The 12,408-nt window shown below is 40.8% G+C and overlaps 1 protein-coding gene across 7 annotated transcripts in view; it reads right to left on the bottom strand.

The window, feature by feature from the left end:
• The window catches only part of EFCAB11 (EF-hand calcium binding domain 11), a 188,267-nt gene that overhangs the window by 168,143 nt on the left and 7,716 nt on the right, over positions 1 to 12,408 (bottom strand). For all 7 annotated transcript variants that reach the window (XR_009534935.1, XM_060122007.1, XM_060122294.1 and 4 more), the window contains exons 5-6: positions 1,231 to 1,332; positions 264 to 354 (exon numbers count right to left, since the gene is read on the bottom strand). Coding sequence is in view for 6 of the 7 variants with exons in the window: in XM_060122007.1 (XP_059977990.1) it covers positions 264 to 354; positions 1,231 to 1,332 (193 nt within the window). In the remaining variant the exon portion in view is untranslated. The remainder of the gene's footprint in view (positions 1 to 263; positions 355 to 1,230; positions 1,333 to 12,408) is intronic.

Below are 12,408 nucleotides of genomic sequence, written 5' to 3'. Positions count from 1 at the left end.
GCCCGTGAGCCATGGCCGCTGAGCCTGAGCGTCCAGAGCCTGTGCTCCGCAACGGGAGAGGCCACAACAGCGAGAGGCCCGCGTACCGCAAAAAAAAAAAAAAAAAAAAAAATTCTCTCCTGGATCATGACAATATGCTGTGAGATGAAAATGTTTACTAGCGAAAAATAAGCATAAATGAGCGTTCTCCATAAAACTGAAAACTTGTAAAAGCAAATGGTAAATCAAGGGGTGGGTTATACATAAAGATTTTGGCACCTTACCTGAATACCTCGAGAATAATCCTTTCCGATAACTTGGGAGCCACCTGCTTAAATGCTTTCTTGAAATCTTCCAGAGTTAAATATCCATGATCTATTTGAAAACAGAATACATAATATTCACACACTTCTATCAGCCCCATGAACTGCTATTTCAGCCATAACATATGCATGAGACTTTAATCTATTAGTAGGAGAAAAGCAGTAAATTATAGTTGATTTTACATATAAGGTAATCTGAGATTGTCTTGTTGGAAGAATTTGAGAATCTAGTAATACTCTCCCTCAGTACAGCCCCAGATGCTCCTGCAGGTTTCTTCCAGCCCCATGATTTGCTGATTCCCTGAGTCCCAGGTAAAGGACTAAGGGACAGACACTGCAACAATGGCATTAGGCTTCAAGTCTTTGTGAATTGCCAAAATAATTCATTCTTCAAAATTCACACTTTTTTCTTGCTTGGTATTAGAACTATATTATTATTTAGAGGAAAACCATTACAGAAGCCAAAATACTGAACCTGGACTCCACAAGTCTTTCAACCCTGTGTTCTGTGGGGAGGGGGTCTGAAGCTACTCCTCTGGGCCACCCCAGCGTGGGAAAACAATTCCTCCAATTATGTGTGGGTCAAAGGAGGAGTCGGGAAAAAAAGGCCTCATGTTCTCCCAAACTTCCATAAGTAGCTCTTCACCTATATCCCCGCACGGCCAGCCCTTCTGTTGTCCCCATTACACTGCAGGCAAATCATAAGTATTGTATAATTATATAACTGTAGATATTATTTCACCCATCGTAAATGTCAAGAATTTAAGATTGTGATGGAGAAAAAAAAATGTACACCAACATCTAAGGTAATAGCTAACGAATACAGTAAAATAACCTTCCAAGTATATTATTTTAGTTACTGAGTATGTTCCCATTCACAGTTCCTTAACAGCCATTTTTTATATCAAAACACTTTAAAGATACTTACAGTGCCTGTCAAAAGCTGTGAAGATGTGTCTTATTTCATTCCGATATAGTTGAGCTTCCTTCTTTTTCCTTACAATGTCTAAAAACTCCTTAAGTAATATCCCTAAAAGTTGGAAAAAAACAATTTACTTTCTTCCTCTTTAACGAGGAAACAAAACATAAACGGAAAGTGATACCACCACAAACAAATGTTATCTTAATTTTTGGTGAGTAGTATTTATTCATAAAGATCTCTAAAGTTGAAAACACATTTCCTTAAAAGCTAAGTAGACTCCACATTAGCAATCGATGGCAAAAAGGATAGACACTTTTCGGAGCTCACTGAGCTCTTCCCGGAGATAAAAGATGATGACCTCGAAAAAGTATGACACTCTTCCCTCTGACAGATCTAGCAGACAGGCCCGAAACTACTTATAAAATAAGGTCTCATAATTTTCTTTCCTTATGCATCTTTGATCCCTTTTTTCCTACCCACATGTCATTATGACAGGTTTTTTTCCAGCTGGGAGATCGGGGCGAAGAAGTAGTTTCTCAAAAGTCAATACCAACTGCATACCGCAGATAAAGGTGGAGAGAACATTCCATAAACAATAGCGTTGGCACTGTCCCCAGCCTTAGCTACCTCCCATGACGGTTCTGTAGCCTCAGGCTCTGCTTCCTGTGATTCTCATAATAAAAGAGCCCAGCATGATCATATGAGATTGGATACTGTGCTTACAATGTCTATTAAAATGAATTCTAGGGCTTCCCTGGTGGTGCAGTGGTTGAGAGTCCGCCTGCCGATGCAGGGGACACGGGTTCGTGCCCCGGTCCGGGAAGATCCCACATGCCGCGGAGCAGCTGGGCCCGTGAGCCATGGCCGCTGAGCCTGCGCGTCCGGAGCCTGTGCTCCGCAATGGGAGAGGCCACAGCAGTGAGAGGCCCGCGTACCGCAAAAAAAAAAGAATTCTAATGTGATCTTTGTAGTAGGTTTAAAGAATGCAGCCAAGAATTTAAACATTCCAGTGAACTGAGTCCTAAATATCTAAAAAGAGCAGTTCGTTTTTACAAGTCAGAATTTCCATTTAAAAATGTATCACTGTTTTAAAAATAGCCCCAAATCACACAATAACCACGTGCTAATTTTTAAGAACTTGCACCCTTTCCAAAAGGGAATATTTTGGTGAGGTATACTGAACTATACACATTTCCCGAAATAGTTCCGATGGTTTTTTAAAAAGTAGAAAATAGTTTTCTTAATTTTCCACATTTTTCTTACTTGTAGTTAAAGATTCAGAAATTTAAAAAGTCCATCTATCTTTATGTGTTTATAAATGATTCTCTTACAACTCTTTAGGACCCACTGGGTGCCAGGCACTGCATTAAGCTCTGGGAATAGAGGGGAAAAGAGAACACACACGATTCCAGTTCCAAGGGTCATTGGTCTAGTGACACAGACGGTGATGATACAGATTCAATGACAAACGTACACATAATTACAAACTGTGGCGTGCGCAACGAGGGGAAAACAAGAGGGTATAAAACGCGTCACAGAAATCCTCCCGTAGAGCAGACTCTGGGGAAGGAGAGATCTCACAGAGGAGGTAATAGATAGGCTAAGACCTAAATGATGAGAAGACACCAACTGGCTAAAGGTGGGAAGAAGAGCATTCCAGGCCGTGGAAAGAGCACGTGCCAAGGCCATGGGGTGGGGAGTGGGAGAAGTGAAAACAGGCCACAGTGGCTCGAATGTGGTGAAGATGGCGCTGGTGAGGTGGGCAGGGGCCCGAACGCATAGCCCCTCATGGGCCCCGGGAAATAATCTGATTTTTATTTCAGTTGCGATAGGAAGTCAATAAAGTTTGAACTGAGAAGTGACATGATCTGATTTAGATTTTGGAAAGATCTCTCTGGCTATTGTTTTGAAAAAGGACTGGGGAGATAGCAAAATATAAAAAAGGAGACTCGTTAGGATCCTACTGGCAAGAGATGTGGTCACGAGGGTGCGGGCAGCGGGAACGGAGGGCAGTGGAAGGTTCCAGACATACTGCAGAAAAGATGGAGGGTCAGACGTAGTGCAAGAGAAAGAAGATGTCAAGAATAAGCCCTAGGTTCTGGCTTGAGGACTAGGTGGTTTGAGGAGTCATTTAAAGAGATAAGAAAGACGGGGGGAAGCAGGATGGGGGTAGTGCTGAGATGGAGTTGCAATTTGGAGATGTAAGCTGTTTGAGGCTTCGGAGAAAACCAAGAGCAAGAGTCAAGAAAGCAGCAGCAGGCGTATCTCCTGGCACCTACCAGAGTGCTTGGCATGTGCTTGATAAATACACATTGTATGGAATTAGCGTTTCCCCCATGGCAGTGGAGGATGTGCAGTGATGCAGCTCCATTCTCATTGGGTCCCATGGTAACTATTTGGCCACACGTCTGCCTGAGACACACTGAGGGAAAGTACTGCCTGTTGTCAAAATTTATCCACACAATATTCAAACCTAAAATTACCACTTCACAAAGACTTTCCATAATTCTACTGCCACCACATTTCATACGCAATGAGAAATGCATTACCTGTGTCCGCCCCTGGAGTGAAAGTATGTTCAGAACATTCTAATTCCAAGCAGATACCTGCCTGTAGGAGGCATTCCTCACATGTTTGTTGAATAAGTAAATAAAATCATAGGAAGACGTTATTTCTAGTTTTCAGCAAAAAGCGTTAAAATGTGTTTTAAATGCTCTTATAACTGTAAATTAATGCCAAGAAGTAGGTCTCTATTTATTCACATATCCAGCAAAATCGTCATTTTAGAAACCCCAATTTCTTAATACCTATGACACAGTAAAAAACAAAATTCAGAGGAAAAGGAAATGAATACATAATATTTGTTCTTCGTTTAATTGCATCTGATTTCAGGAAATGGTAAGAAAAACAGCACAGTTCCATGGTTCAATGTGTGATTCAGATTCACAAGAAAAAAAAAAGTGCATGAGTGGTGAATGATATATTTTAAACCACATATTCAGAAAACTCATCCGTATTTGGGTCTATAAAGTAGTCAGGTCTTTTTTTTTTTTTTTTTTGCGGTACGCGGGCCTCTCACTGTTGTGGCCTCTCCCGTTGTGGAGCGCAAGCTCAGCGGCCATGGCTCACGGGCCCAGCCGCTCCGCGGCATGTGGGATCCTCCCAGACCAGGACACGAACCCGCGTCCCCTGCATCGGCAGGCGGACTCTCAACCACTGCGCCACCAGGGAAGCCCAGTAGTCAGGTCTTTATTTCATATCTTGGGGGATAAAAAGCACATGTTCTTTAGTGTTCCCTAGGAGAAAATATATGTGGATTTCAACTATATGTTTATTACCATTTAAAAGGAAGAAACCATCTAATAATGCAAATAACTCTATTTACATAATCAAGTTCATTCACACTATTTTCCCACAGGCTCGGATACCTTATTTTTTAAAGTCAATATTAAACGACGTAAACATATCTCACTGCCCCATCCCCATCCCCTTGTCTTAATCTTCGATGGCAACACATACAAATGCATTCAATACCATGCAAGTCCCTTTTCTAAAAAGGATAGAGAAGTTTCCATTCAGCTGAGCTCTCGTGTTGTAGTAGTATGGTCACTTTCCAAAGCCAAGGCATAAAAGGTTTGCTATTCCTACAGCTCTGTAATGCAAACACATTAATGTAAGTTTTATATGTTTTACTGCTGTTTAAATGGCCTAGAAATAGAGTTCCTACTACTAGCTCCACCTGCTGTCACAACATTCAAACCTAAAATTACCACTTCACAAAGACTTTCCATAATTCTACTGCCACCACATTTCATACACAATGAGAAATGCATTACCTGTTTCCACCCCTGGAGTGAAAGTATGTTCAGAACATTCTAATTCCAAATACGAGGTTGGGTCTTCTCTGTAAACTGTCCCAGCAATAAAAGTTACCTAAACACACTTTGCTGTAGCTAGACGTTGGGATCACAACAGGAACCACGTAGACCTATATGTTTATCTGTGTTCATTATTAATCTGCAGAAGGTGTTTAGAAGTTGCCCGGGTAGCTGGACTCTACCAGTAGTTCTCTGACTTTGTTTTAGCTGTAGGAAAGGTTCTTCTTTCTAAAACAGGAATGCCCAGTATGTAGAGATGAAGGCAAAGCTATTCGGTTTGCAGTGAGGTGGGCTCCTCACTGTTCCCTCTCCAGCAGTGCCTCTGCAAGTGCCCCCCACAGGACACAAGACTGAGGATCATGCCTCAAAGGCCACTGGGACCAATGATCTTTACGAATCCTTCCAGACTCTGCAAGTCTGTGCATTTTCCGTATCACTGAAAGCACTCCCTTCCATTTTATAAACTACTCTTGGCGAAATGGACTCTTCGTGTTCTATAATGAATATATATATTTTTTACTTTCCAATCTACTTAATACATGTGATATAGATATATCATATACAGAAGTGTTATCTTTTCCCCCTTTTTTGTTTTTAAGCAATTTCCTAGGAAGGTAATCATCTTTCACCACAGGGGTGGATATATTCAAAAAGTCCAATAAAACTATATAAATTTTCCCTCGAAAGTTGTTTTTTTTCTTTTTTTTGTGGCTCACAGTTCTAAGCTTCAGGGTCAGTGTGTACAGAGAAATCCTCTTGAAAATGTAGTCATCTAGTTTCTGGCTATCACAGCGAGCTTAAATTAGAAACTGCAATAAACCTGGGAGAATGAAAGAGAAAATAATAAAAATGCCAAGTGTTTTAGACTGTAAGTCTGGTCCTGGATTTAGTAGAAAAGAGAGGGCTCACAGTCATTGGGCCACCTATTAATTTTTCCAGGGATTGAAAATGCCTAAAAATGAGGGCTTAAAAGGATTAAGTGGCCTTTTAAAAGGTGTAATACAAGCCTTTTCTAGTTTGAGAAATAAAATTCAGATTATGACTTTTGGAGGTCATGCAGGAAAAAAAAAAGGATAGAATGTGTTTGCATAAAAAGATTGTAAGGACAGAAGGGCTTTCGTGGCATCAAGAGCAGTGAGTTGTCACAGTAAGATGGGTAAGTAAATTCAGAGGACTAATATTTTCTTCCAGCTACACGCATAAGAGTAGGGGCATGAAGAGAAAAGAATCCACCTTAATGGAAGAAAGCAAGTTTTACTCTATCATTGGGAGGGAAATGAGGAAGAGTAAAAACAGGTTACAGTGGAATAGAGAATTCTGAACCAACGAAACCTTATTCCTACCAAACGTGGACAGGAATCGTCATCTTTTTTTATTATGCACATCTCCTGCTCATAACCCTTCAAAGGTTCCTCAGCGATATCAGTGCAAAGCCCCGATCCCTTATTCTGGAATTTAAAGCTTCACTCTTCCTTCCAGGTAAACTGGTCCTTATATCTTCCCCTCTCCAGCTCTCAGCTTCCATCAGGGCTGCTCGCTGGGGTGCAGCTGGCTTGCGGCTCGCACCGCACTCCCCGCGGCAGCACGAGAAAGCAGGACTCCACGGGGGCGGGGGCTTCCGTTTCCGGCAGGACTTGATACCAACATAGGGACAGCTGAGAAGCACTTTGGGCCTGCAAATCTGAGGGGGGACCGGCAAAAGGGTGCGCTGTAAAACGGGGGGCAGGGATCTGAGAGAAGAGGGTGAGACGCTTGGGGGTAGGGGGTCTGTAGGAGAAACCCCACAGGGCGAGCATGCAGGAAGAGACCCTGCGGAGAAGAAAGTGATGGAGGGACCTGTGATGGAGGGCGAGTGGTGAGTGATAAAGCCCCTCCTCTGGACCATTAACAGACACCTCGGCAAAGTCTCCAGGACACGACAGGCAACATTTGCATGGGTGTGGACTGTGCAGGGAAGTCTAAATTTGCACGGAGTTCTTCATCCACGCTGGCACCCGCAGAGCACAGGCAGCACCAGGAGCTGGAGGACAAGCTCGCAGCTGGCATCTGCCTTTATTCATTCTCCCTGTTCTCCTCTTTGCTTCTCCACCTTTTGCAAACCCCACCCAGCCTTCCACATCCGGCTCTGGCCCACACCTCGGGCAGGAAGGGAGTGCCACTCCCTTCGAAACCCTTACAGGTCTTCTTGTCTATTGTGTTCGTGCGACATCTGGCCATCACAGAAGTGACAATACTTCTTTAATCTTCCCTATCAAATATGACATTTTTAAAGAGTGTCTTTAGGTCAGTGTCTAATTCTTTTTTACCCCTACAAGGAAACTTACTCATCATCTTTAAATGGGGAATTAAATACATTAATTGAGAGGGGAATATCTGTGGGTGATACCACAAAATGGTCCTATGATTTCAAGATAAGATAAGTATAATGTGTATGTGTTTCCTGATGATAGAAATGAACAAAGAAGTCAACTGAAATCTGAAGTCAAACAACAGCCTGCTACACCTGCTATACTGTGGCCTCAGTTCCTTAGATAGGGGCCCAAAACAACAAAATATACACAAAACAAATACAAAAAAATGTGTTTACAATGTAACTTAGAAGACTAGAAAACAGACATTTAAATTTAGGAAAAGAATACTTTTATAGTCAACTATCTGGCTCAAAACAACTCAGCCAAGATAGCAATAAATAAAAGCCATTAACCTCATCATCCACAAATTATTTTTCAATTAAACTGACCCTGGATAGCATGACTGAGTCAAACAGTCCATCATCACCATTGTAATGAATCAATCTCTTTGATTTTTCCATTTTTTAAAGTTGCAGGTTAAAAGTAAGCTCCTGGAAAGCTTTTTTATTTCTAAGTATGAAAGTAAAATATGTTCACTGTGTTGAAAGGGCAACAATATAAAAAAACAGAAAGAAAGGGGAGAAAAAAGCATGATCTAATCACCCAGTGGAAACAAAATTCTGATATTTTGTTCTGGTTTTTTCCCTCAAGCATATTTTATATAGACCTGGGATAAAAACACACAGAGAGCTGTGTGAGAATGCAGTGGGGCGATGTGCATTGGGCAGATTAAGCAAAAGTCTTATACATCTTAGCTGTTGTTATTCATATAAAATGCTCTACGATTTATCCCACAATGAAGTCAAACCATCTGAGATGACACATGGTCTTGCCCTTCAAAGAACTGCCCAGACAAGTTTGGCATTAAACCACTGGTCTATGCTGAAGAAAGTTCAAGAAACGGCCTTACAGACTTCACTGTTGTGTTTATTGAACAGTTTGTGGACATCAGTGTCCACTTATTAGTCTCTCCTCCACGAGACATCGTGGGGGAAATATCCCACATCAGGGAAAACTATGTCTCTCTAGAAAAGGAGTTTCTGTGGTGTGGATGCTGACTTCTGCACTTGGTTGTGATTCCCTGTTTGATCTGGACACTCAGTAGCTCGGAACCAAATTTGACATCAGCCTCTAGCGGCTGCACAGAACCTTGTGATTTGTGTTTTGTGTACTGACCCACTCCTGATTTCGACTCATTCATTCATTAAGTTCCCAGGACAATGAAGACTGGCCTCAGCTCCATCAATATGATCCATGACACTATTAACCTCAAGGGAAGGGTTTATCAAATGGTTGAGAGGGTAAGCTTGGAGATTACACTACTGTGGTCTGCCACCCTGCACAGATTACTTAACCTCTCTAAGCTTCAGGATTGTTTTAACTTATAAAATGGGATAATCCTAACATAGAGTTGTATTAAATTTAACAATCCATGCATAATACTCATCACAGAGTCTGCACATGGTAAACACTCAAGGAATCAAAGCTATAATTATTATCTATAATAATAATAAATACTGTAACACATGTAAACGTATCTTATAAACCAATAAAGAACCATCAAATGCCAGGATTAAGATCTTTTATTCCTCTCTGGAGCTCAGTTTCCTCATTTTAAAAAAGGAAATATATGACTGTTTTCTAGGCTCTTCTAGTTGCAAACTTCTTTCATTTTCTATAGTTAGAGGAGATATGAAATGTTCTATACCCTTAGAGAACAGAAATAAAACCCTCTAAAATTAGGTAGCAATAGTGTGTATTGGAACCAATCCCAACACTGATCTGCTGCTTCCTTAAACAAGTGGCTTGATTTTTTTCCCCCCTATTAATATAATTCCTTGTTCCTGGTGCCTAAACAGTTTTTGCTGATACTCACGTGCTTGTTAAGTTATAGGCATTAAAAATGTCATTAACACCTTTTTGCTACTCATTCTGGCTGCCCTCAAATTCTCCCAGTGTGACTTCCCTTGAGACATCCTAGTCTTCTAATGGCTTTGTCTTAACTTTTCACTCTTTTTAATTTTCACAAGGAACCTCTACAGAAACGACCCACCTTTTAGAGAGACCTTGGGAAGCAGGGCCTGGGCATCCAGGTTTAGGTACTGTATGAAATGTGTGCATCGTCAGGGCTCTGCCCAGTCAGACTCAATCCAGGATGTGAGTCTGGACCTTCCCCCAGGAAGCTGGGCAGCAAATGGGCTCTGTGTGGAGGGTCCTTTGGGGTTGCAAGCTGGAGATATGGTACAACCTTGTCTGGATGTAAGAAGAGCTACACCTAGTGGGAGAATTCCCAAGTCACAGCTACTCAGAAGAACTCTGGGAAGTTGATTACCTGAATTAATAGCTCCCAGAAAGCCAAGGCCAACCTTTCAGTTCTTCAAGATCAAAACATTAAGGAGAGAGATAATATATTTGGTAGAATAATCTGTGTATAAACTCTCTTCGATAATATATTTGGTAAAATAATCTGTATATAAACTCTCTTCCTGTAAGAAAAATAACATGTAAATGTGACTCATGTCACTGAAAGGGAGAAAAGAAGGAGCTGGTCTGAAATTGGTTCACTACTAACAGTCCTAATGAAAAAATTTTATGTTAGCAGCATTCAGAGTTCAGCAGTGACTTCCTGCTAAGATGGCTATTTTACTCTTTCCCTGGGATGTCTGTGGTCTTGAGTCTCCCCTTTCAAGGGGACATGAACTGAAGGTAAGTCTACTCCTTTAATCATGAAGAAAGTGATGCTTTGAGAAAATTAATCTGCTGTTGATATCAGGGCCAGAAGAGGAAGGGAAAAGCCTGGAAGCTTGTAGACTAAGGAAACCCCTTCCACAGTAATTCTGGAGCAAGGTACTAAGCACCTACACTTTGACCTCGTTCCTCCAACCCAATCTTCCCTTGAATTTCTCAGATGACTAATTTACTTTGTAACCTTTTGAAATATACTTAAAAATTAATTATTAGGAAAAGATGCTGTGACAGGAAGCATCCTAATGATCTGATGGGGAAGTGGATGTGAGAGTACCTATAATATCCCTGATATTAAATGCAAGGGATGTGATACGGGAGCAGGTCCCAGAGCACATCACCAAAGTCGGAAAGCCCTCATAGGGAAGCCTACTTTCAGCATCAAAAACTCCAGTTCTGAAGCAATCCTTAGACTATTATGAATTTGAGAAAATGTCCCATACTAAGGCAGTCTTCATTATACATAAGAGAACTCAGGTGTGGGATAGGCCACATGAAGGGAATGTAGAGAACCTCATTCAAAACTTAAAGCTTTAATGTACATCAGAACTAATATTAAAAGGAAGCTCCATGACTGCAAAAATGTGAGAACTGTTTCTGCAGGAAGTCCAAATCCAAGCATTAGAGAACTCAGGAAGGAGAGGAAAGGTTCATGAAATTTACAAAATATCTCCAGCCTCAAGTCAATCCTCTCTCAAACATCAGAAAAAAAGAAAAGGCAGGGGAGGAAACTAACAACCGCATACTTGGAAGATTCTTTTGCCACAGACCAGTCCTCATTTTATATCAGAGCACTCACACTCAAGAGAAACCTTTAGAATGTAATGAAGGTGGGAAAGAAAACCTTCTGCCAGAATTTACCCTTCAATGTACATCAAATTACCCACAGAGAAACCATATGAATGTAACACAAGCGTATAAGTCATATCTTACTAAATGTGAGCTAATACACATGGGGGGAAAACTCAGGATACTGAATGTGGAAGGTTTTTTCAGAAGTCAACCTTTATATCAGAGAACTCACTACACCTGTAAAGAACATGGGTAACCTTTCTTCCAGAATAACACCTGTCTGTACATCAAAGAACTGATTAAGGAAAGAAAACCTTCCGTGTGAAGTCAAATCCCTAATTCAGAACCAAAGAACACACATAAGGGAGAAAATCTCCAGGAATAATGAATGTGAGAGTGCTTTTGGCAAACTACATGTATTTATGTAGAAACACTACATAAGCAAGAGCAGCGTAAGACATGCATCCAGACAGAATCACTCACTGACTCTCAGGGGACTCCTAAAGGAGAGAAACGCTAACAATGCAAAAAATGCGGGAAATCCTTCTGCCAGAAGACAGAAATCTTTATAGACTGGAATATTCACATAGAAACCCAGAGAAAATATGTAAGGAAGGCTTCACCAAGAAGTTACAACCTAAACTGAACAGCAAAGAAACAACATTTGAATACTTTGAAAGCGTGAAAATTTTTAACATGAAATTTAAAGCCTGGGGAAATTCTATCAAGTTAGGGAGTATGTCAAAAACAACTTCTCCTAGCAATAATATTGTTCGAAAAGTCATGTTTAATATGTGATACCAAGCCTGTATCCAAAAAATAATCTAGTAAACTCTTCTGTAAATCCAAAATTTACAAATAAAAAGATTTTTAAAAAGAAAAAAGTCAAGCCAGTCTAAAGGACACAGGAGCCAGCTCAAGGAGGCACTCAATGGCCAAATCTGTGGTAAGTGGAGCACTAAAATAATTAAGTAAAGTAATGAATTATAAATCATTAAAAACATACAAATTTATGAGTCCATACTGATAAAAGAGAAATAGATTGATCAATCAAGAAGATGGGAAGTCTCCTACTTATAGTAAAAATGCCAAGGGCTAACTTAAAGAAGCACTGGGATTATAAAATGATTACTTTGCAATCATATGGCAAAAACTGGATCAGACAAGAATCATAAATGGATACCAAATCCAGGCGGAAATTTTGATGAGAAGCAGAATATCTGCAACATCGAACGTGTCTCTCCACAGGCTGCTGATTAGTTGCAAGGGAAGAAAATATAAAGAGAAATAATACAATGGAGAAATCCGACAACGTCATGACCGGTGATAAAATTAGTATCTACAGGAGACAGACAGACATTGTGTGCCTCCAGATGTGGCGCCCTGAGAGGGACATATCACCCAAATAGGATTCTGGC

The sequence above is a fragment of the Lagenorhynchus albirostris genome, chromosome 1 (genome assembly GCF_949774975.1).
Source record: "Lagenorhynchus albirostris chromosome 1, mLagAlb1.1, whole genome shotgun sequence".
NCBI lineage: Eukaryota > Metazoa > Chordata > Mammalia > Artiodactyla > Delphinidae > Lagenorhynchus > Lagenorhynchus albirostris.
This window is presented reverse-complemented; position numbering and strand designations above follow the sequence as displayed.